We start from the raw sequence: 26,785 nt of genomic DNA, 5'->3' as shown, positions 1-26,785 counted from the left end.
TCTGTGTCCCCTTTGCTAAAAAATACGGTATGCCGATTACCATGTAAGGAGATGATGACGTCAAGACAGATTTGTAGTGCGTTTGGTCTTGAATGGTGCACGAAGTTTTGTCGAGGTAGCTTGTGTATTTATTTCCTAAATGGGAGATATTAGGGTCGATCTAAAAGAAGGCCGAAAAATGTTATGATACTCTAAGCGAGCTGAACTCCAATGCCAATGGTTGGATAATTTGGAGGATGTCTAGACTGATCTCGTCTCATTAAGATTATTTGGCGGTCAGTATTGAATTTCAACTGCGTCACAAGTTTGCGTCGAACGGTCAACGAACGATATTTTAGAAATCTGGAGACATGGCACATCGCAGTTTTAGTTTAGTATTTTATATTTTACAAAAGATGTAAGAAGCAATGATTTTGTTGAAAATTCTGAAAAAATATAGGAAGATTTGATTGCGAACACATTTTCACTTGGGGGTCAACTAGCCCTGCGTACGATGCTGTGTGTTCCGCTACAGCTAACCGCCCCGCTCACCACAGCCCTGCAAAGACCCGTACGTTGGGTCGGTGACTTCAAATCCATTTTGGGACTTGACGTAAAAAGCCAAATTACTGCCGAAATTCAGCGTTCTTGGGCCCAAGTCGTATCCCAGCCTACCTCAGCTACTCGATCGCTTCCAAAAATGACAGTCTTTTATTCACTTCTCGTAAATAACCGTCGATGTCGGCAACTCTCTCGCTGGCCCTGCGTACGATGCTGTGTGTTAGCTGTAGCACATAGCATCGTACACAGGGCTAGGGGTCAACATGGGGTCGCAGCCATGTGCCTCAAAACTTATTTCTGTCTGCACTCAAAACTCAAAATGTCGCATATGAACCTGAAAAATCGATGTAATTTTGTCAAACTTCGGCGAATTTCAGCCTATAGACAAAATTTCATCTAGGTAAGGTAAATTTACTGAAATTTGATCGACAAATAATCCTGAGCTTGAACGTGACAGCTCGCCTTCTCCGGGAAGTCATGCATCCGGCCAGCTGCCCATATGGCCGGGTGCATGAGATTGTTTTCAAGCGACGGCGGCAGACCGTACGGGGCTCTGAATATGAACCTACCGCCGGTGTAGCTGTAATAACTGTTGCGTTGTTTTTAATCACCACGGACGAAGTCCGAGGGGACTTATAGGTTTGGTCATGTCCGTGCGTCCGTTCACGCCTAGTACCCAACCCCATACAGATGCACGTCGATTTGTTTCACAATGCTTTCAAATTTGGCCGTGTTTAGAGGACTTTTTAGTTTACACCTCCATAGACTCCCATGTATAAGGCAGTTCTCCATAGATTCGCATGTATGATGCCAAGAAAAATAAAAATTTAGTTTCTCATCGTATTCATATTGCCTAAAAAGGATGCAGTGACACAGTTTTTTTGTCACCACGGATAAAGTCCAGGGGGCTTATAGATTGGCTCATATCCGTCCGTGAGTCCATCAGTGAGTCCATCGGTTCACGCAGATATCTCAGACATTTTGACAAAATATCATGTGACCTTGGTGACCTTTGACCTCAAATATACATTATTGTCCATAACTCAGTAACCACAAGTGCTAAACCTTTCAAATTTGGTATGATGGGACACCTTATGACGCCACATATTGTACCTCATTAATTATGTGCATATCTAATTATGAGCGAGCCAATAGAGCAAGAGGTCTGATTTCTGGTATATAGGGATAAGTTAACAATATAATTTGTTTGACAAAACTTCACGTGACCTCAATGACCTTTGACCTCAAATATACATATTTGTCCACAACTCAGTAACCACAAGTGCTACACCCTTCATATTTGGTATGAAAGGACACCTTATGACACCATGTATTGTACCTCATTAATTATGTGCATATCTTATTTTGAGCGAGCCAATAGAGCTAGAGGTCTGATTTTTGGTATATAGGAATAACTTAGCAATACAATTAACATGACAAAATGTGACGTGACCTCAATGACCTTTGACCTCAAATATATATATTTGTCCACAACTCAGTAACCACAAGTGCTACATCCTTCATATTTGGTATGATAAGACACCTTATGACACCACATATTGTACCTCATTAATTATGCGCATATATAATTTTGAGCGCGCCAATAGAGCTAGAGGTCTGATTTTTGGTATGTAGGAATAACTTAGCAATACAATTATTTTGACCAAATGTCACGTGACCTCGATGACCTTTGACCTCAAATATATATATATTTGTCCACAACTCAGTAACCACAAGTGCTACACCCTTCATAAATGGTATGATGGGACACCTTATGACACCACATATTGTACCTCATTAATTATGCGCATATCTAATTCTGAGCAAGCCAATAGAGCTGGATGTCCGATTTTTGGTATATAGGGATAACTATAGGGTAGAAATCTAAATATGCCCATCTAAATATTAGACATCTACCATCGAGAACAAAAGAAATTTGCTGTAATTTGAATATTTAAGGAGTTTAAGCATTTCCCGCTATAAATAAAGAACCCCTGCCTCAAACTCCAAAAAAGTTGCTAGACATATTTTGCCGTTGTCATGCCATTGCTTCGTTTAATAACCAGTTAATCAAATGCCTCATTGATAGGAGGAAATTCAAGACCATATTTGAATAGTAGTATATATTGTCATCAAAATTACTCTATCATGGCCCAAGTACTCATTGCCTTCAGCAATACTGCCTTGTTATTATTATTATTATTATTATTATTACACTTTATTTCAACTTATTCAAGAGGGTAGTCTGAATTACATAAGCTTGTAATTTACATCAGTGCCTTGTGCCATCCTTGGCTAGATTTTTTCGAACGCAACTTCTCGAAACCTTTCAAAATCGCCCCCCCCCCCAATTAGTCCGTCTTCGAGAGTCCCCCCCCCCCCTCGCCACAAACAAGGAGTGCTACTGCTTGTGCAATCCATGATGCATGCAGCTCCAACGAATAAAACTGAAGTCATTTTGGCATTCCTGGTTCGGCATCCCGAGCGGTACTCTTTTAACTCTGAATACTGGTTGATACTTTAAATATTTCAAGTAATAGGCAAAAATATAAGATCCATGATATGATCCGAGTTCACTGCAAGAAGTCTATATGGGTGTGTTTCACATGTTCTTTGCATGCGTTAAGCGTAATATATGCTAATGATATTGATATAGGCCTACATATGGTAATGCATGGTAATACGCTAACCTTGACCCAGCTAAGCGCGATTTGTCAGTGCATTCGTTCGCCGGACTCCTTGTTCAAAGTTATATATATGAAGCAGATTTCGTTTATAGCGCATAAACTTTCATTTTTTCCATCGTCTTCAGGTATGTGCATCGTTGAGCGTGTCGTTTTATCCGGAATCATTTTCAAAACTATTGATTGGGAGCGGCCAGGAGGGGTATCAATGGATCACTAGAAACCTTTTAAGTTGATGTAAAATATTCGAATGGCCCCATCCCTCAAATCTAACTCTACCTCTAAATTTTCAGAAATATTTTACAAAGCTTATGGATTTTAATGCAAAGGGTGTTAAAAATAATTGAACAATGCTTGTCAATCGTTTCCTCCTTTTGCGACGATATTTCGACTGTTACAAGAAATACTTTGTCACTATTGAAATTTTTGAGTGACATAGGGAAACCGAAACAAAATTTACGATGCTATCTATATTGCGCGCTAGATATCTGTGTTGAGCTGGCTGTTCAGTGTATTGCACTCGGTCATCGACGCTCGGGTGTGTGACGGTTAACAAGCTGTATACCTTTGTTTTCGATCTTTTTTCCATGTTTCGCCTTGAACCGCTGCCGGGCGTGTTTCCTCTTGATCGGAACCAGGTATAGTACAGAAGGTGTATTTATTGGAAGTAGTATAACACTTGTAAGTGAGTCAGTGGTGGGTGGGGCGCGGCTGACTGACCTCTAATGTACTTACTATACACTCTATACCTAAATGTATTTATATACATAGCCTTGCCATGAAAGTAGGTCATGTCACCTGGATTTATTTATATTTCAAGTGCACGTATACAAAAGCGTTGTCGACACAATTGTCGTTGTTTTCCAAATGACGTTCAGTAATTTGTGTGAAATGACAATATCAAATTTTGCAGTTTGACGTTACAAATGTCGTAAAATGTACGTTTAGTTGAAACACTGTCAGTTATTAAGCAGGGGGCGTAGCTATGCCCAGGGTAGCGCTAATTCACATTTTACCTCACTCACTGAAAACTCATCCGTTTTTAATTGTGGTGTGTATTTCAGTTACACTGTTTTTGAAAAACACGATCTCCCCAAATTTTTCTTGTAACTATCGTATTTTCGTACAGTTATCGTCTTCAATTAGCTTACTGTACACTTTTCAAGGTCGGGGGTACTTTGCATATTCCAATAGGTGACCTTGTCCCCATTTAAACTAGTGGACGATGGTAACGCATTTGCATCAAACCACATCCCAGGCAGCCAAATAGAATTTTCATTTTGTTTCATGCATGGAAAAATTATTTTCGTACATTTGCAGAAGAAACCACTGCACAGTTAGTAGAGTCTCTTCGAAATTTTCGAGAGAGAGATTACATAATGCTTGACTTGATTGGACAGAACAATAGAATCAGGTTATCTATTGCCTTTAGTACTTAAAGCGATATATGACTTAAGCATAATTTATATTTTTAAACAGAAAAGTAAAAATTTTTATTGTATACTTTGATAGTGTTTGATAAGGATTCATTATTAATTTAGAGTGAATGAACTTAATAAGTGTGAAAATGAACTTAATAAGTCTTAAAGTAAACAAGTCTCACAATGTATGTGTGACAAGATTGTATGGATTCAATCGAACGTTAGCCTTAATCCCAACTACATTGTGACAAACATATAACTTGTAATGTAAAAGTATCTACCTTTGTGTGTATCTGCTACAATTTGTTTATCGACAATTTGTCAATTTTTCACTTTAGATATTTGATGAGATCTTCACAAGTGAAGAGCATCATGGGAAGATTTCCAAAGCCTGGTGGAATGGGGTTCATATTCATATAACTACAAATGATGGTAAAAGATTACTCACATTTGATGCAATAGCAAGCCAAGATAGCACCCAATTATTACAGGTAATGTCATTTCCATCCAGGTTACTCTCATAAAAGGGGGAATCTCGTCCCCTGCTTGACAATTTAAGGGGATTTTGTTCTGATAGAGGGGCTATTAGCATGTGTGAAACTTTCACACATACATGTATCCGGATCCCTATCCAATTGTTAGTGTTACAATGGTGTTTTTTCGTTTAGAATAGGTGTAGGGAAGTTTATTTTAATGAGTACGATAGTGTTTTCCGTGTGCGTGCGTCAATATCGACCGATACACGGGTGCAGTGCAGGATTCTTTATCAGACACAGAAAAGGAAACATAAACTTGCTCGTTTTCTTCGACGGCAACTCATCGATCTTAAAATGGAATGGATATCGACATCAGGCAGAATGAGGCCATCAAAATTCTCTTCTCCTTGTAAGTGTCTTTGCCGAATGCGTCTAGATCAGTCGATTGAAACATGGTCCCTCCCCGTGATTGAAAACAAAAAGAGTGTAGACAGTAGTCCTGCGTACCATGATGTGTACTCCCGATGTTGTACGGCTTCCCACTATATTTTGTGAGAGGCCGTAAAATGCCGGGGAAACACACAGCATCATACGCAGGGCTACATAGACAGTAGCTGTCCGATGTTTGTGTCCGCCATTGCGAGCTGGCGATTGTTCTCTGGTCCAGTGAATACTGCTGAGGACGCTTGACCAAAACTAAATTTATACCTTGTTGATTGACATGTAAAGGTGAGATCACTTAGATCGGTGATAAGGAATATTTACAGAGTGGCTAATCGGATCCCCTCAGGTTTAAAAAAATACACATGTAACTGCGACTAGTGTATTCTATATATTTATGTATTTCTCTGACTTACAACATGGTTGAGAGGGCATAAGAGGCAGGGGGGAATTTTAATGCCTGAGGTTTGTCCATCTGATTAGTAAATGTTAGAGTAGAAGTATCACATAAATGTCAGGGAGAGACCTTCAAGTATGTTATTATGTGCTGTAACAAAGTTGTAACTTTTACTGAAACTAGTACTCCTCTTCAAATCTATTCAACCCATTTCTCATCATGCAAACAGTACACATATGAAAGACTTTGTTCATACTTTGTGCAATACACTGACATTTTATTTGTATTGTGATTAACTTCATGTTGAAAATTTCCAGGAATGAAATCAACAATTCTTTAGCTGATGGTAATTTTTCAATTTAATGAATATCATGTATGCAAAGTAGTGTAATATCCTAATGTATTGCAAATAGATCATCTAAGTAGTGATTCTAGTAGTATATTGACAAGTAATTTTTACCAGGTGTCTGTCTTCATCCTAACTGAATCCCAAAGCAAAAATAAATTTTGAGACGCTCAGTAAAGATTTACTAAAGATCCAGGATGTAACTTCAAACTCAAGGCTATAAGGAAATTAGTATGACAGAGCTCTATCATATTGTCTTAACTTTTCAGGACAAAGAGTCGAAGTACTTCGATGTCTCTTCTTCATCAGCTGTAGTAGACATCTGTGTTTCAAAAGACGATCTAAGCATTGCATATGTGGTAAGTCCATGTCATGAACAGTGGATTACTTACAGCATACAAGTGACTCTCTGTATCTATATTTACAGCAAGTATACTCTGCATCATTCTGTGTTTTTTAGTCCCCATGGACGCAATCCGGCGGGGACTTATAGATTGGATCCAGTCCGTCCGTCAGCAGCCGTTTCTCTGTCATCCCTGAGCTGATTTTTTTCAAACTGTTTGCATGGATAAAGTACTGTGGCATACATATGCACGTCAATTTATATCGCGATATGATCCAATATGGCCGTCAGGCAGCCATTTTGTTGCGAATTTTCATGTTTTTGAACCATAATTCAACTATCCCTGAACCAATTTCGATCAATATTAATACACAGATAAAGTATCCTTATTAAGTATTTGTAGTAAAGTTCCGGAGAGGGCTGTATTTAACATAATTTTTCCAAATTTATATAAAGGATCACATCTATCATTTACAACATGGGTTTATTGAGGGACGTTCTTCAGTGACTCTCCTTTTGCAAATATTTCATGATATTGGTTCTACTGTGGACAGAGCTGGTCAAGTTGATATGGTTTACTTAGATTTTTCAAAGGCTTTTAAACAGTGTTCCTCATCAGTTATTAATTCATAAACTATGATCTTTTGGGATCCACTTTCAGTTATTAACATGGTTACAGGCTTACCTATCAAAAGACTTCGAGGGGAAATTTACCCTGAAAATTAATTTGGAATATTAAACTGATATGGTCGTTGAAAGGGTTTCGAGTTAATTTTATTCACTTTCACTCACTGGCTAACAAACAGCGGTGTACTAAAATACCGGATGACGTCGTAAACTTAGTCATTGAAGCAGTCGGCGTGTGCAACTGTAAGCGTTTCCACTTAACAGTGTATAGAATGGCTACAGAATATAGGGGCCAAGCACTCGGTGTTGATGTTTAAGTCGAGCAGAAATAAAGTTTTCTGCGAATACCACTTTGAGAGGGGCTGCTTTTAGCGAAAGTTGCAAGTCCAACTACTGAACTACAAGCCTAAAAGAAAACTGCCCGAGGCATATCCAGCCCCAACTTCCCCAAGTGCTTTGCTTGTACATATGGGACTGTGCGTACGCTCAGGCACTAGAAACGGAACTCTGTAGACAGGACCGCTGGTTCTAGACTAATCATGGCTATATCAGGGTGTTCTGTAACACATTAAAAATGCTTGCACTTTTAAAATTAATGTCGATTTCTTTAGAGTATTGGCATTACTTCGGTGTCGGCATGATTTCACAGCGATTGGGTTGACAATGACAGGCATGATTGATCGCGGAGAGTAATTTGAACTATGTAATCGGAGCTAGAATAGTCACTTTCCGAACTTGAGTCGCTGTAACTTTCTGACAATGTCAGTCTTGGATCATCGATTGCTCGTTCAGGTTTGAAGTTATTACTGATTATCTTCACCGTTATGATTTTCAGTTAAGCACTGAGGTTTGCGTACCGCGTACGCGTACTCTACTTGGCGTAAAAGAGCTTGGTTATAAGTGACCTCGCTTTGAATCCGCTGTGACTGGCAAGTTTGATACGTCACTTCCGGTTTCCATGCGTTCAGCTTGTGGCCACTGCGCAAATACGCGCAAGCGAAAGTGAATGAAACCAACGCTATTTTGTTTATTTTTCACTAAATAACGACCTGATTACCTAAGACAGTCTGGGTAAATTTCCCCTTTCACTCAGACTGGCTCCTGGTTGTTTCAGGAATTCCCCAAGGGTCAATATTAGGACCTCTTCTTTTCCTCCTTTATATAAATGATGTGCCCCGTGTTGTCGAAAATTCTACTCTTGCTTTGTTTGCTGGTGATTCAAAGTGTTATAGAGTTTTAAATAGTGTTGCTGACTGTTAGTATCTGCCGAACAATATTAATTCCTTACCAAGGTGGAGTAATACTTGGAATCCTTGCTTTCACCCCATCAAGTGTCAAATCATTTCAATCACTCGTCGTAAAAATCCCATTATCTACTCATATAGCATGAGTGGTACCATCTTATGTCATGTTAATTCAATTACTATTTATTTATTATTTATTTTACTTTATTTAAACAGGATAAGTCAATTCATTTCCCACACAAGGTGTTCTATGATCTCCCATGACGTCCTGCATAAAAAGCAAAAGGTACACAACAAACAAATAAAAAACAGACACGTAGAATGAATAAAATTGACAAAAGTACATCAAAAGTGACGAGACTTAAAAACACAGAGCGTACAAATTAAACATATTTCTTCACTAAAGATTTAAAATTGCAAAGTTCTTTTTGAGATTTTATATATGAGGGTAGAGTATTCCATAGTCTTGTGCCTCTATTCAGAAATGTGTTTCTACCCTTCTGTAGGCGGGACATGGGCACAATTAATTTATCACTAACAGTAGATCTTGTAAAACGCCTGGAAGCGCTTAACAAAATAAGCCCTTGAAAATCAGTAGATAAATATGGAGGGGCAAATCTATTAAAACATTTCCACGTCATCACAGCTAACTGTATATTCCACTGATGGTTTATAGGATGCCATTTTAGATGAGATAAGGCCAATGATGACGAAGAAAACTTTCCCCTACCAAGAACTAATTTGGCTGCTCTACTATGCAACCTCTGAATCTTTGTTTGCATTCCTTTACTGCACGTCATCCATACAACTACTGACGTAGGAGTGGATATTTCCTCCACCTTGGTTTGGAATAATCATATAAAAAAAATAATAAGCAAGTCTAATAGTAAATTAGGTATGATAAAGCATAGTTTGGGCTTCAATGCTCCGCAGAATGCCGGTAAGACTTTGTATTCAACCCTAATTAGGAGTGGCTTAGAATATTGTAGTTGTCCGTGGTCGGGTACATCCAAGAAGAATATAAAGGCTTTGGAAGGGGTTCAACGAAGGGCTAATCAATAAATCCTTCTCTGCGCGGATTTAAATTACAAAGACAGGCTTTTTAAACTTAACTTTCTGCCTCTAACATATAGAAGAGAAATAGCAGATTTAATATTTTTCCATAAGTGTTTTCATGGATTTTGTGATGTAAATTTGGATGACTTTGTATATAGTTCCACTTCCAATTATCCAAGTACGAGATCTAGTAACGACTATTTAAAACTCAAATCTCATTCCTGCCACACAGATTCATTTACACATTCTTATTTTAACAGAATTATTCCCTTATGGAACCAGTTGGATTCCCACATCAGATCTTCAGAGAGCCTATCTCTTTTTAAATCAAAAGTTAATTTGTTTTGTCAGCAGAAATGTAAAACACATTTCAATTCCGCTGATACTTGTACATGGATAACAACATGTCGCTGTCACAGTTGCCATCCAACGTGATTTGCTCCTGTGTGAGATTTTATCTGACACTTTCTGTTTTTATCATGTGAATGTTTGACGATCATTTTTTCTGTCTGTCATTGTCCTTTACATTTTTTTCCATTTTTGATGTATAGTGGGACAGTGCTAGAGGTGTTCGACACCTGTTTGTCTCTACCATTTACTGGCTTCTGTTTTAGTCTTGATTGTATTGCTCAACTATGGTGCAAGGGTTTTTCTCTTGCTGTCTAGTTGTTTATTATTTTTGGGTGTCTCTGTTCCGTCTTGTAATATATGTATGCCAGTGAGGAAGTATAATAAATAAAAATAAAATAAATGAATAAATAAATAAATAAATAAAAGTACTATGGTATACATATGCACATCAATTTATTTGGTGAAATGATCCGATATGCCTGCCATTTTGTTGCGATTTTTACCTTGTTGTGTCTATTCATAGACGGAGAAGGTATTAGATTTGAAAACCAGTATGCTGGTGTCAACTTCTACTTCCGTCTGTCAAGATCCATTGACGACATGCCATTGTGCTGGGTCATATCATAAACTGGTGTTTGTGTTCATGGTTCAGGTTGAGATGTACGACAACAATTTTGAGCTGTGACAAAAATCAAGGGACCTAGCGGCATAGCTTGAGCTGACGTTAGGGGTACTCACTTTGTGTTTACTCACTCTGTGTGCGCTAGTGTTTGGTACTGCGTAGCGTGGATATCCCCTCATGGCCTCTCGTGATATGGGCCTGTTGCATAACCTGCAGATAATCATATGCTATGCCTCTGAGTCTGAAAACGCTCACTGTGTAAGCCTGTCGGCATTTTCGTAGCATTTTTTCTCATTTAATTTTGCAAAATATTTCAAGATAACTCTTTTTTCCCAATCGTTTCCTGGAGTTTCAGAGTCATATGAACGAAAATGAGTGAAAGTTTTGGCACACAGTCCATGTAGCCAACAATGAGATGCAAATGATATGCGGTTAAGGTCTCCTCGACTAACTTTCAGCTGGTTGCTCACTTTCTTCTATTTTTATAGTATTTTATACAAAGTCACAGACTTATTCTACCTGCAACCACGGTCCCTTCGTGCTGCAACTTAAAACTGATAGTGATTTTGTAGCTCATTCTTTACGATTTTTCATACTTTTTGGTAGCCGGTCACAGACACTTCGTGTTTGTGTCAGCTACATGGACGATCCGCCAAAGTTTTAGACAGGAAAATTGACGTCGGCCATGTTCAATGTTGGACAGTACAATCAGAAGTTTTGATATGTGGAGGAAATAACTAACAAACACCGTTCATGATGCCTGCCCTCTAGAGGCAGACCTTCCTAAATAAAATACCACATTTGATGCTTGTGGAAAGCTTGACCACACAAAGGAGCATTTTAACTTTTAGAAAATGACAAATTGAATAAGAAGGTATTCTGAAAATGTCAAATACTGAGGAAAAATGCGCAAATATTCAAAATAAACAGGTTAACAGACTGGTCAGCCATAAAAAACGATTAAAATGTTTATGATCAAAAGTTTTTGAGATGTCCACATTTTAACAAATACAGAAAGTATTAGCATTATAAATATAAGACCAAACTATTTTATCAGGGATTGGACAGGTTGGAAATGAGGGGTGAGAGACAAGGGCACTTCTATTGCTGCATGTGGATGCAGCCACACCATTCCATTGACAGCATACTTATTCTCTGTGTTGTGTTCAAGTTCCATATTGTACTGACTGTCATACAAGGATAACATAAGCAAATCAAATCAAATCAAATTAGAAAAGGATCAGTGCTGTTGTGTGGCTTTTGCTGAACATTGCTGATTTTAATGTTTCGCCCTATATATTTGGTATCTGGAAAAGGCATATTTTGATGTAAAGTCAAAATTAACACTACATTGCTGACAATATATGTTACCGTTTCTGCATGAACTTTTCTTTTTTAAATCATAGTATATTAGTACTTCAAACAGATTAACAGTTATCGTGATGTCAACCCATAATTTTACATCACAAAGACTGTAATTCTGCCAATTTTTTTTTTATTTTTCAGTCATTTTATAAATTTTGCACTGCACAAGATGATTGAACAAATTGCAATGTTTGAATTTGTAAACTCAAAGAATAAAAATCCTTTGGTCACAGATTAAATTGTTTTTTGAAAAGAAATTTACTTTTAGACACTTTTAGCATATATTCTTTACACGGTCTTGTATTTCAAGGAAAATATGCCTATTAAAACAGTAATTTCTTCACTGTTAATTTTTTTTCAATACTATGACAGTTATCAGCCATGAGGTTTTACAAACACAAGACAGATACACGTTTTTCATCATTTCCATAGGACTCTTTGGAAATTCCATTAAAAACAGTTAAAAGTGACTTAAAATGTTCACTTGGTATACATTTAATTTACAGATGCCAGGTGTATTTCACATACACTCAGGTCAGCAGGGAAGTGCGTCATTACTATTTTGGACTGTTAATTCTTATTTCTGAATTATTTAACTTTTTTCCACATTGAACTATCTTTAGGCAGTTTATACTGTAGCTTAGAATTTTTTTGATTGATATATTTAATCATCTTTTGGGTTCTTTGGGTCCATATCCTACCTCATGCCCCTACATCATCAACCATTTGCCAACAACTCCATGCCAACTATCAATTACCTGACCTGGCCACACATTAGAGAAGGTACAGCGTCATTGACGGTATTTTTTCATGTTTTTGAACCATAACTCAACTATCCCTGAACCGATTTCATTCAATGGTACACAGTTAAAGTGCTATAGCATATATATGCACTTCAATTTATTTTGTGATACAATCCAAGATGGCCACTGGGCAGCCATTTTGTTATGATTTTTTCATGTTTTTGAACCATAACTCAAGTATCCCTGAACCGATTTCATTCAATGTTGGTACACAGATAAAGTACTATGGCATATATATGCATGTCAATTTTTTTCGCGATACAATCCAATATGGCCACCAGGCAGCCATATTGGAAAGTATATTTCCCAACATTTATCACATTCACCCTTCTCGCCTGTAATGATGCCACCAAGCATGTAATGCAATCACCATAATTCAAAGACTATAATCCAGAGGGGACTGCGTTATCAGTGATGCCTTGTATTTCATGAAATACAGTTCCTGAATCTGATTGTAAAAAATATAAAATGTGTAGTTATGTGATAAAATATAAACTTAAACCCATAATTTCTCCAGAAATAATCTTATGTATGTTGGCTTTCCAACATTCTGTGTCAAACTCATATCAAGCATTTTAACACTGCCTACATTGGTTAGAATTATTTTTATATGCATATAGATGCTCATTCCGATATTCAATAAACTATAGAATAAACTTTTGCAAGGATCAGGAACCAGGCTTTGGAAGACATTTTGAGATATTAACCAAATGGACTGGGCGTCAAATCTTAAATATTTATATTGTTTATATTTCATTGCTCAGACTATGCCTTATCCGTGATTGTACTGTTGATTCAGGTGCACAGAGATGGTATTGTGGAAAGCTGGTCTTATAACAGTGGGCAAGAATCTGAATGGTCAAGAGTTGCTGACTTGAATTTGATGATTCAGCAAGAACTGAATGAAGTATGTTCAGCTGTGGTGTGTAATGATATCATTGTATGGTGTCAGAAGTCTTTATCAGAAGACGGACATTATACAGTCTGTCAGGCACAGATGACAGGTAAGTCTCACCTTGTGAAAGAGAAAGCAAAGATATGTGATGAGATGGATAGCACATAAAGCAGTATGGTAGAAATGTTTATAAGTACTTGTAGAAGGTACACTGCACCCTTTTTGCTTCTTAGCTAAAAGTATTTTATTCTTGCTCATGTAGTGTATTTGGTTTTACAGATAATGTGGACTTGAAAAATGACGTCAATGTGCATCGTCATTCATTTTTTCCTCACCCAAGTATACTTTTTGCAAAGTTTTATTGTGAACATTTGATTCACGTACTGGAAATGACTATTGAAGGAATGAAATGAAATCAATTATCCTGCCATCAACGGTGGTAACTACTTGCTGAATCTATTTTCATAGTACTGAAAATTGGAAACCTGCCAAGTCAGCAATCTGGCAAGCTGCCAGGTTGCCAAGGTGTTCACAATCCATAGTGTGTTGAACACAATTGCCCACAGGAAGGAGTAACTCATCCAACTGGAGCACTGCTTTCATGAAATGTTACTAAATTAATCCAATCAGAGTGATTCTGTCAAGGACATTTATACACAGGCCATGTACAGGTTGCTCTGTGTCATATAGATACAGAAATGGTATCATCAGTTTTTCCTCTTGAATGCAGCTTACTGAGATCCAAAGAACATCTGTGGATAAGTGAAGATAAACTCTGATATTCAACCATAATATCTATTATTTTGTCAAAAACAATAAAATGCAGTAAAGAGTAAACACATAGGTACCATCCATACCAGCAATATCAAGCTATCTTTTTAATGCAGATGAATTTCAGTCAATTGTGAAAACAAAAGAGAATTTTTGACAAATATCACTACAAAATGCTAGATATTACATTCAGTATATATTACGTATGAGAACATATATGGAACACCTCATTAGTGGTGTACATAAAATATCTTTGTTATCCTTATATATTGAACATATCAATACGTTGATATACGCCACGTATATTTATGAAGAACAAGAGTATACACAACGCAGATATTTGCTGACCAAGTGTACACTGTACTTGTGCATTTTATTTATATACATACAAGTAGACTTAACGTATTTGATAAACATACAGAATCACTTTATGTGTGCATATTGTCGTATATCAAGCGTTTTGACCGCTGGTGTATATTCCCAACATGCCTTGCAGAGAAGAAGATATTAATGAAATGCATAATAATTTCAAATGCCTTTGAAACTACATGAGACAATAAAATCATTTTATTTTCATGAGTGTTGTGTTGTAAAACCCTTTCATCCTTTGGTAGTTTTCCTTCATGTCTCCATTAATGGACATTCATATAGTAAGATATGTGCTGATGCTCCTCTTGGTAGGATTTCAGTTTGTAAACTTTGATACTTTATATATAGGGTGGAATTTCACTGTTATGTGCATAGATGACAGTAATACTGCAAGAATTTTCAGCCTTGGACATATTTTTTCTTTGTATGAATATCAATCAAGTAATCAAGTGACTGGTTGAAATATGTCACAGTCAGTTTTGTTACTGAAATCACATGTTGCTGGTAGGAATGCGGCAATGCCATGTGATGTTTACTGAGATTACTAAATCCTAGCTTACTGTATGGGCGCTTCAAATTGATTTAGGGATGGACCATTAGATCTTGTGAGGGGGTGGTCAAAAACAGAAAGGAAAAATTTCATAGCAGAAAGTTAGCAAAAAAAATTTTCAAACTAGTTTGCAAAATAAAAAAAAAATAAATAAGAAGACAAATGCGTAAAAAAAATCTGCAAAAGTCTTTAAAATCTTGAATTTTTTTAGATTTTACCAACAGGAAGCAACTTTCTGTATTTTTAGTACATCCTCCAGGCACATTTTTAATTTTAATTTATACATTTAGAGTGACTGTATCCCTTATACTGGAAGTTGTGATTATCTTATCTTTTCAGGACTTTTGTATTCTGATCACTTGAAAATTATAAAATTATAGAGCCTGTTTTCTACTTGTTTCCTGCGTACAAACCAAGCAGGTACACTGGGTAAAACATTGAAACTATGGTATGGTTGTCAAGACAGAAAGTTATAGTTGCCTTTTAAGATCAAGGTAAACAGATGCAGGCCACACAAGGTTCATTTTTTCACAGCATTTTATTGCAATGATGAATGCAAGAATGGGTGAACAAGTAGAAATACGTCAATAATGATAAAACAACATATCAAGTCATTATGTATTATTTTGCTTTTAAAAAAGGCATTTTCAATTCTTTTCTCTCATTAAACAGCCTCAACAAACAACAGCAACACATTTTTTAACATTCAACAGTACACTACCTAGAATGCCTGTGGAAAACCTCCCGACATTATTATTTGTATTTGTAGTTGTTTAGACCAAATTAATTTTGTTTATTGTTGTTTATCGCGTTTATCATGATTCCGGAAATTTGGCAAAATATTATATACTACAGTCGATGCTCTGAACACTTACTGCACATGACATAAAAACTTCGCTCAGCAGAGACTTTTCTTGAGCTTGGACATATGGTAGCTATGAGAATCTACGTACAGGCGATGGCTGAACTTTGACTGAAATGTATATTTTCAGGACACTCATTACTGTACATGGACTATGATTTATTTGCGCAGACTGTGTTAACATGGACATATTTGTTACAAAGTTTCCGACAACAGTTGCTTCATAGTTGAATTTATTTGTGTTATTTTGTCGTGATTCTGGGGTTAAATTCTCATTACTACCAGATTTCCCATCATGCTTTTTGGAACCTACGATGGCAACGCACATGGATGTGGCGTGCTGCTCTGTACTGTGAGTTTAAACGTAATAAACCAATGTTTTTGTGATCGAGAACTGTGAGTTTCTTCAGTGTCACTGGGAATGATCGGCGGCCAATACCTCTACAGAAAATATTCCTCACATGCCATCTATCCAACAAATCCCAACACAAAAACACACAAAAGGGTTGAACTTTTAAAGTTTCTCAATAGCCAATACTGAATAAATCTGCATGAATAATAGTTTGTGTGTAGCAAATGCTGAATGACAATTATTTGAAGAATTTTTCCATGACAAAAAAAGAGCATGATTTAAACAAATCTTAAGGGACTTATGTAGCATATTTCAAAGAAATTGGACAAGCCCTTTCACAGAATACAGATTTTCTGACCATGAATGGCATAAATTGCCCTAAAAAGACAAATATTGAAATTTCACCACATTTATACACATCCAATCAATTTGGACATGCTGCTACAGAGAAATAGATGTTTTGATCAAAAAAGGGCAACAATTGCTCTAAAAACACAAATATGCAAATTTCACTATATTTTGCGAAAAGGTTCTCAGCTTGTCAAAATCAATTGTAAATCATGAGATATGCATGATGTTTGGTGGAGTGAATGTAGGCATTTCACCACGCAGTAGAAAGGGAAGCCAGGAAACCAAAATAGTCAATTTTCAAAACTACAGGAAGCTACTTAGGAGCAAGAAGACCCATGTTTCAGAGGAAGATGTGTAATCTGAAAAAAGTGCTCCCCAAGTGCCATCAAATAACACCATTTTAATCTCTATTTTTCAAAAACTCCAACAGCAGGAGGGGGGACACTCCCCCCTCCTGACCTTCCCCCGCATAAATGCTCCCCAAGTGCCACCAAGTAACATCATTTTAATCTCTATTTTACAAAAGCTCCAACGGTAGGAGGGGGGACACCCCCCCTTCTGACCTCCCCCCCCCCCAGTGACCACTTGCGCGTTCGCTTTTGGTGCTTCGCACCACATCTTTGCCCTCTCTATCCTCAGACAGCGATGAACTAAAAAAAAATTATAAATCTGAAAATTTACTCTGAAAAATAAATTTGCACAGCCAATCTCAATAGGAAAAAAAATTTTTTTAGAAATTTACAAAAGTAAAAATAATATTTTCACAATTTCATTGTGACCACCCCCTCCCAAGATCTAATGGTCCATCCCTTAGGCATAGTCTATGCTTTATACAACCCACTCTGTGTAGTGTACTGTGCTACATGTATTTCTGACCTTAACTCACGGAGTCACTGAATCTATGTCATCTGAGTTAGCTAGTTGACCTTAATGAATATATTAATGTCATGAATAAATTGGGTTAAAATTAAGCAGAATAAAATGTTAGTAATTTGGAATTAATTTGACTTGTGTAGATTTCTTTATATTTATATTCCACAGATTTACACATTTAATCTCTTCCAGGTTTACGGGGTAAATCACATGTAATATTTTGCAACCCACAAATTACTATAATACAGCCCTAAATACTTTCTGATTTGAATTTGAGCTTATGAAAATCCATTTTGGAAAGCATGCAAACTGTAAAAGAATTGACATCAACAGGGGGAACAGATTTATCCTCTTTTGCTGAAAGAAAATTTGAAAAAATTTGTGAAAGAAATTAAATACCCAGCATTAAGAGACATGTATGCAAAGACACTGTAACTGATTATTTAAAGTTAGAATAGGTTTTGAAACTGAACTGATTAATGCTGGTACTACTGAAATTTAAGTTATGTTTTTAATAAACACACTAATAAACCACTTAAATGACAGCATCATATTCCACACGTAGATAAAAATTGCTACCCTTACCAGTAAATACTTTGGTCTTCTTAATATTGTACATTTCTATGTACAACATTCTTATGTAGGGCTGTTGAAAAGGTTTCAACAAGGGCAGTGTTATATATACAAAATATTGTATCACTTTTTGCTGTTTTTGCTGAATCCCAAAATGCATTCAAATATCATTTCAATAAAATAGCACAAGCTCTGTTTAATAATGCAGTGCCAACTTCAAATCACGAATTGCCGAGTGAATAAATTTCCTGACAATGTATGCAGAATGGATGACCTCATTACATGTAGTAACTGCCCTGATTGATAAACCTGCAGTTTCACATCTTGGTGAGACAGATCTTGTGCAGATATAATGTCAGTTCCAATAGATTACACTAGATTGCTGTTATTAAACATATATCAAGAGAATATTCAGCAAATGTCGTTGACCTCATTCATTTTCTCAGAAGCAATTTTGTACTATGGTAAACATATCTTTGCTTGGATGTCAATTTGTATGGAAAATAACACAAATGTCATGTATAACTGACAACTATAAGAATAATGAAGTGTATATCAACATGAGAAAAGTCTTTAAAATAATGAACATAAAATACACAAATTTGATCGAGGGGTGGGTTATGTCTAGTGATCTCTTTGCTGATGAGTCAATAGTGGGATTGCATTGAAGTGAAACAAGATACGTATAATTATCAAATCACTCAATATCAATGAAATCTTCACATTTCCATAAAAATTACCTTGAGGAAAACAAGAAACAAGTGTGTTGTCTGAGCATAGTTTGTTAAATGAACAATTTAGGGAACCTGCATGTGACCTTGAAAAAGATGTGGGACACATAGAGATTAATGATTATGAATTCTGTGTAACACCTGGTGCAGTAGTGAATGCAATGATACTAAAATGGCAGCAACTACGAAAGATTGTACAATTTAATTCAAAATAACTTGCAAAATCCATTGCCAAATCTTGATTTTGTGTGTTACATTTCTTGATTTCCAACTCTGAGATATGACTAAAATCTCCAAGTTTTAAATTGCTATGGTAATTCACGAATTCATGCAGTATGTAAAATAATCTATCACAATGGCTACCGCAATTCTATTCAGAATTTCTCTAGAAATCTAGAAAGTAGATCATCAAAAAATTAAATATAATAAATGTAAACGCAAACAAAGGATTAGTTTTTATGATGCAATAATGAAATAAAATGAATAAATGGACAACAAAAGGATATAACTATTTTAAAAACCATTATGACTTCTGAAATGCAATTGTGAACAATCATGATACTGCATGTAGGTCAAGGTGACCTTGTGTCCTTGATTTTGATACGAAGTGACCTTGTATCCTAGATATTGATGTCAAGCCAGAGACCAATAATACATGCATTGATAAATGTATTTACATTTTGTACATATGTACATATGGTATGCATATGATTGTGCTTATTTGCATATTATGATAGAGTAAGTTACATGTATGTGTATTTACAGGCATATGAATATGATATGTCAGCGTGTTGCAAACTGTGACCTGATTTAGCTTGAATGTTGACCTCAGCTGTATTAGCTTACAGAGATGACCTAATTCTGTGTGTGTGTGTGAGTGTGTGTGTGTGAGAAGAATGCAGCCCATTGAAGTACTATTTACAGGAATGTTTGGAATTCTGCCAATAAAATAGTCACCCTACCCTGGTATTCAGGGGTGCAAACTGTAAGTGCTTTGATATTTATTTGAATGTCACAGCTTGTCAGACTTGCCCCTCTTTCAGCAAAGCCATAAAAGCTGACTTGCCTCACCCTAGACTTAATGTAGTAGAACAACACTAAATGATTGTTTTAACCATTATAAACAGTTTATTAAATGGATTTTGTAATTGTAAATACATTCCTCACTTCCATACAAGTTGTGATAGGTCTTATAATTGCAAGATGTGTCATTTTTTGTTTCTGGCATGACCCTATCGTACAAGTGAAGTTTGATGCCAAAGGATATATTAAATGGTCAGGAGTAATCAACATAATGAGATGTAGTGTTGTCTAATTGTAGACATTTGTGAATTTTGACTGTATATGCAAACTATCAAATTGTAGAATTACTGTTATCTCCAGGCCTAGCTACTTCATGATTTATATTCTGGATAATTGTGTGCTAACTTTTAGAAAATGTGATCAATCATGTCTTCATACTTACACTAAATTAACTCTGTTCATTCCGCACTCTATGTCTTTATAATTTAAGGATTTTGTTGCACAAAAAACTTCGCATTTTTCTCAAAATCACCTTCTTGGAAAGATTTCGGCTGACTCACAGCGTGTTTGCAAGGTTATATCTGATTGGTCGATTGTCACTATTCACAGCAACTTAGGGAGTTTATTTGTATTATTTCATTATAACGGTACGATTCTGCCAACCAATTGGATAACAGCTTCGAAATCGCTGCGAGTCGGCCCAAAGATTTATCCAATTTTCATCAATTCACTCTAACTGTGTTAAACTTTGTGAAATTTTCACATTATGATCTTTAAATACTATATTATAACAAAATGACAATTTTTTAGCATTAAAATTCTTTCATTTTGAATAAGAGTCATTTCAATATTGCTTATCATGATTGTAATCACTTTTTTGCTTGTCAGTCTTTAAAGCCCTGCCATTTAAGAATGGGAATATATAATGCAAAACTAAATTGTCTTTTTTTTCTACATATAGTTGCAAATGAGAAATCAAATTTCATAATGTAGTATCAAATTTTTGACTGAAATTAATGATCATTATTACCAAAATTATGATTTTCTACCCATAATATACACCCCTTCATCCTTTGAGTAAACTATCGCTACCATACCAAGCTTAAATTCTCTGCTTTTTAAGAATGTATAGTATGAGTGTCATCTTTTATAAGAAATATTGTTTGGAAAATAAATCGTAGGTTAAGTGCAAAACTACCTCAAGATTTATCACATTACACAAAGCACAAATTGTTATAGGGGAGGGAATCAAAAGTCTACATTTAAATGATTGTTTTGATCTTGAATATGTAAAAAAATTCTGACTTGCTTTTCAAAAAGTCAAAGTCTAAAAGTCAAAAGTCTACATTTGAATGGTTACTTTGATCTTAAAATGTAAAACTTCTGACTTGCTTTTCACTGTCCAAGGGTTACTGTCTGCAGAGTCAAAGAAGCTGCCAAGTGGTGTACAAAGTATTCTATTAAACGATTGTCTATATTGTGAATTAATTTGTATTCAAGACACAGTCATCATATGGCCCAGGTCAGTACATTTCCAAGTAAAGACACTGTTACACTGGTATTCATATTCATGAAAGATTGAAATTCATTGGATACTAAAATCTTTATTCATTTTTTATGAGTACAATAATTGTTTTTCTGCATTTTTAAAAATTTCTATGTTGTTGTCCTTTGTCGCAACATATTCAAATGTGTTAACAGTCCATGAAGTGAGGTTATTTTTAACACATTGCATTTCAACGGCTTTGAAATACTTTAAATTCTTTCCTCTCATTACAAACTGGTATCAGTGGAAACACTGGGTTTTTTTTTTCACCCAGGTGGTTGTGCGAATTGAAGCCTGGGAAAGTCTTTCTGATACAACACATATTAATGTAGGCCAGAGAGGGCAGTATAACATGCTTTGCCTATGGGGAAGGCTTCTGAAGAAAGTTGCCCCTCTGGCAGTGGTAGTCAGTTTACAAGGGACACATAGCAGTTAATAAGAACAGAATACAAATGTACTTCAAACACATTTATCTGCAACTGTCTGCAAACATTTATTTATTTCACAAATTTTTATGTAATCAAGCAAATTTAAAATATCATAGTATATGAGGTACTTCTTGAAAGAATTAATTATTTGGGTACTGCGTATAGAAATCATTCACCACTTTAACTTATTCTGTTTAATAGATTACAATGAATGATGAAGTAGACTTGTTGATCATGGATAAACTGATTAAAATTTTAAAAATTACCTCTAAAGACAATTAAGTAGATCTTGTTGTTGTTTCAATAGGTATACTTGTAATGGTGATGTATTTCTGTTGTGGACACCAAGTAATAGAACATTATTGTTAGTTTCATCTTCTATTGGAATCACTGAGAAACAAGCAATCGACAAAAATGCAGCAAACTGGAACAGCATTTTGCTTCAAAACATTGGAACATTATCAAAGGTAAAACTTCATTGAGTCATTCCACCGAAGTACAAACCATTTCACCTCAAAAGTTGGTTTTCATCCCATTTCAAATACACAATTATTGTATTTTTATTCTAGTTTTCAGTACGTCAGGATTGTCTGTTGCTTAAAGTTGGAAAATATCAAAGATATATAACTACTATTGAATATGTACATGCCCTCATCTTGATATCATAATTTCTGTTTCTTCTTAAAAATTATTCATTATAGTGTTGTTTTGTATCTGCATATAGGTAGTAACGTCAAGGATAGTTGGCAATGTACAATACAAAGAAAGCCTGTTACTCATCAGTGAAGAAGGCAAAGTATGTGCATTGAACAGATATGGAGGTAAGATTTACCTGTAATATCTGAACGGTATAGCGCTGACTGTTGATAAACTGATGTCAAACTTTTACAGACACTAAGGCCGCGTTCAAAAAAAATGGTGAGGGGGGGGCTGGAGGAATCGCGATTGAAATCTTATTTTTTTTCAGATCCCCCCCCTCAATACCCTCAAAATTTTCAAGTCCCCCCCTCAATACCCTCAAAAATTTTCAAGTCCCCCCCCCCCAAATTACCATATAGCCGCAAATTTATTAGGAATGCACGCAGAGTAAAAAAAACATGGAATGTGTTGTTCTGCACGCAGATGTTCAACACTACCTCTTATCAGCAGGTTGTAGAGCCATATACCTAGGGCAAGTTCTTAAATTGATTCATTTTTAAATGCATCAGTGAACTTTTTGGATTTCTCAGTCTAAGCCGACTTGAGTTTATCCAACTCTGGCCAGTTCAATGGCACCAGCTGAAAAGCATACAAAATGACAATCATGAGAGAGAATGAAAATTATGTATTGCTAGCTACGTTTAACCAAATTGTGAAAAAATGAGCACAGTGACCTACCGAAAATTTTTTTTTCAAAAGTACAAGACATCTACAACATAGATGCCACTTATAAAATGTTTTACAATATTGACAATACTGGAAGGTTAAAATATTCCATGAAATTAATGTTTTAATCTCAGAAATTTTGGGCGTAATAATGGCAAATTTGATAAAAAATAAAAGATTCCATTTAGTCACACATTTTTCCATTTATATTAGAGTCTTTACTGTTCAAAGTTTTACTTTTGTGTTATTGTACGATATGAAAATTTCATACATTGCATGAACTTGAAATGAATGGTTTTATATATTGATTTTAAGTGATTTTAGAAAAATTGACTTTTCATCGTACATTTGTATAAGATCAAGTATGGTGACCCCATCTTTTTTCTCTAATATTTGATTGTTCTCATATGCCAGAATTCAAAAATCCATGGTAACTGTTAGTCCCCTAGTCTTCTATGTGTTGCTCTCTGGATGGATCTTGTGTACAAGTAGATGTATGTTTCACTGTCAATTGGGTGTCCTATGACCGAAACTCTTCTTAAACTACATCAGAGTCAGAGCTACGCATGTATCACTGTCACTGCCAGTATGTAGTAGCAGGGCAGTAGTTGTATTAACTTTTTATTTGACAATATTTTTGTTCAGTTTATACCATTGTGTTCTTGTTCTACTCCCTACAGAATGTTGAGCTATCCAGTATTCAGCTTGCAAACACAGCCTACGTGTACCGTGCATTTGCATCATTCAATTATCACCAATATTTAGCCAAACTGGCTTTGTTGACAAACTGAATATTGCGTTTTTCAGCAGCATGCTATTGCTGTAGAGAGACACCAAGAAACTGTGTTTGATACATTGCATAGAAATATTGAAAAATTATCAATAGTTGTAGCTCCTGCCCCATTACAAGGCCAACTTGTTCTACGAAAATTTAATGGCATTCATACATTTTTAGACTTTTTTCGAGATTAAAGACATAATGACAAAACGGTTCTAGATTTTGTTTAATTATTACTAACATTAGAACCATTGGACGATATCAAAATGTTGGGAGTCAAAATATTTTCAGGTCCCCCCCCTATAGCAGAGCAAAACTTTCAAGTCCCCCCCCTCGACTACCCCAAAAATTTTCGAATCCCCCCCCTGAATTCCTCCAGCCCCCCCCCCCTCACTACTTTTTTTGAACGCGACCTAAATAGAACCAAGATGTAACTTGGCATGAAAACAAGAAGTAATTCTTAAAGGTCTGGTGAAATCATCCTGTTCTTGTGACTGAATATCTTCCAGGGGGGCAATATTATTACACTCGCAACAGAATTGCAACCTAAAAGTACGCGAGACTGTTAATTAGTCCCCACGGACACCGTCCGGGGGGACTTATAGGTTTGGTCATGTCCGTGCGTGCGTTCGTTCGCCCGTCCTTTCACGCAGATATCGCAGACATGCCCTGGTCAATTTCTTTCAAACTTTGCACAAGGATAGTACCCTACCCCATACAGATGCACGTCGATTTGTTTCACAATGCGATCAAATTTGGCTGTGTTAGAGGACTTTTTAGTTTATACCTCCATAGACTCCCATGTATAAGGCACTTCTCCATAGACTCCCATGTATAAGGCAGTTCTTCATAGACTCCCATGTATAAGGCCAAGAAAAATAAAAATTTAGTTTCTCATCGTATTCATATTGCAAAAAGGATGCAGTGACACAGTTTTTAGTCTCCACGGATGAAGTCCAGGGGGCTTATAGATTGGTTCATGTCCGTCCATTCGTCCATCCGTGAGTCCATCTGTTCAAGCAGATATCTCAGATATTTTGACAAAATGTCATGTGACCTTGGTGACCTTTGACCTCAAATATACATATTTGTCCATAACTCAGTAACAACAAGTGCTACCACCCTTCATGTATAGTATGATGGGACACCTTATGACGCCACATATTGTACCTCATTATGTGCATATCTAATTTTGAGTGAACCAATAGAGCTAGAGGTCTGATTTTTGGTATGTAGGGATAACTTAGCAATACAATTTTTTTTACAAAATGTCACGTTATCTCCGTGACCTTTGACCTCAAATATACATATTTGTCCATAGCTCAGTAACCACAAGTGCTACCACCCTTCATGTATGTTATGATGGGACACCTTATCAGTGTTTCCCCTGGGTTCCAAAATCTTGTAGCAAATTTGGCTAGAAGCCCTAAAAAATTATCCGCCAAACCAGATATTCAATTAGCCAAGCCGATACCACTGATCACAAATGACGTCATTTCTTTCTCATTAATATGCAAAAATAAATATTTGTCTGCACATCCGTAAGCAAGACGGAAATAAACCCTGTTAGTGCTACTATGGCCATACTAAAAGTAACACCAATTTATGGTTCAGGTTACAAGGTGCCAACATCAGCCACGCATACAGGATAAAATTTGTCCGAAATTCAAGCGACACTTGTCCAAAGCAGGGCTTAAAAATGTTTTTAAAAATTCACTTGCCATAGGGCAAGTGAATTTTCAATTTCACTTGTCCGGAAGAAAAATTCACTTGCCCTGAATTTCAGATGATTTTAAGAGTAAATGTGTATGGTTTTATTAATGTCATTGTAAAGAAACAGTAGCTGTAACTTACTGATAAATTTGTGTCCTTATTCTGTGTATCAAAAATAATATCTTATGTAACGTATACATACTTAGTGTTTCAGCCAGCTTTTGCCAGCATTGGGACACAGTGACCCATAGTATTCTTAATGGGGACAAATTAAATTTTGGGGGGGGGACATGTAATGTATTTCAATAAAACAACACCAGTACATTGTCATTGTGTGTCATCATGACCTTGTACCTTGTGTTAAATAGGCAAGTCAGGTAGGTGCACTTAGGGTAAGTATATAATAGGCCACCGGTGTTGTGTCAAATTGTGCCCATGTAAAACTTTCAGTATCATTTAGTTTACTGCTACCACTTGGTACGTGCATAAACTGCAGGGGTCCCCTAAGTCACCAAAATGATGAGCCAACTCATTAGCCAAATCATAAATCTTGTAGCCACTTTGAGCAACTTTTAAACAGTTTATGATCTCAAGTGCAGCAACAGCTTTCTCGGCATTCAGGAGTTCCTAATTTTACAAATCAAGATGTTTTGTATGTTTTTCATGATAGTTTTTACATTAAAGAAGTATTTGTTTAGTTTTTATTACATTAATTATATGTGTTTTTTATGACATTGAAGGGATTGAAATACTTTTTCATTTCTAGTGGTAAACTTTTGCCACAAGAAATAATTAGGTGGCAATTCTAAAAATCAGGTAGCAATGTGAAGTATATTACCACAGATACAGAATACTTCTGCAGCATTGAGTCAGTGTTCACAGTATGACA

General features: G+C 36.1%; 1 protein-coding gene across 3 annotated transcripts in view; it reads left to right on the top strand.

Moving 5' to 3' along the window:
* Positions 1-3,689: 3,689 nt before the first annotated feature.
* LOC139116299 (uncharacterized) overlaps positions 3,690-26,785 on the top strand; it is an 82,797-nt gene continuing 59,701 nt past the window's right edge. For all 3 annotated transcript variants that reach the window (XR_011548274.1, XM_070678922.1, XM_070678923.1), the window contains exons 1-7: positions 3,690-3,862; positions 4,984-5,136; positions 6,575-6,664; positions 13,516-13,720; positions 21,474-21,588; positions 22,348-22,507; positions 22,765-22,861. Coding sequence is in view for 2 of the 3 variants with exons in the window: in XM_070678922.1 (XP_070535023.1) it covers positions 3,812-3,862; positions 4,984-5,136; positions 6,575-6,664; positions 13,516-13,720; positions 21,474-21,588; positions 22,348-22,507; positions 22,765-22,861 (871 nt within the window). In the remaining variant the exon portion in view is untranslated. The remainder of the gene's footprint in view (positions 3,863-4,983; positions 5,137-6,574; positions 6,665-13,515; positions 13,721-21,473; positions 21,589-22,347; positions 22,508-22,764; positions 22,862-26,785) is intronic.

The sequence above is a fragment of the Ptychodera flava genome, chromosome 17 (assembly GCF_041260155.1).
Source record: "Ptychodera flava strain L36383 chromosome 17, AS_Pfla_20210202, whole genome shotgun sequence".
In the NCBI taxonomy this organism is placed as follows: Eukaryota; Metazoa; Hemichordata; class Enteropneusta; family Ptychoderidae; genus Ptychodera; species Ptychodera flava.
Note: the sequence above shows the minus strand (reverse complement) of the source record. Positions and strands in the feature narration are given on the sequence as shown.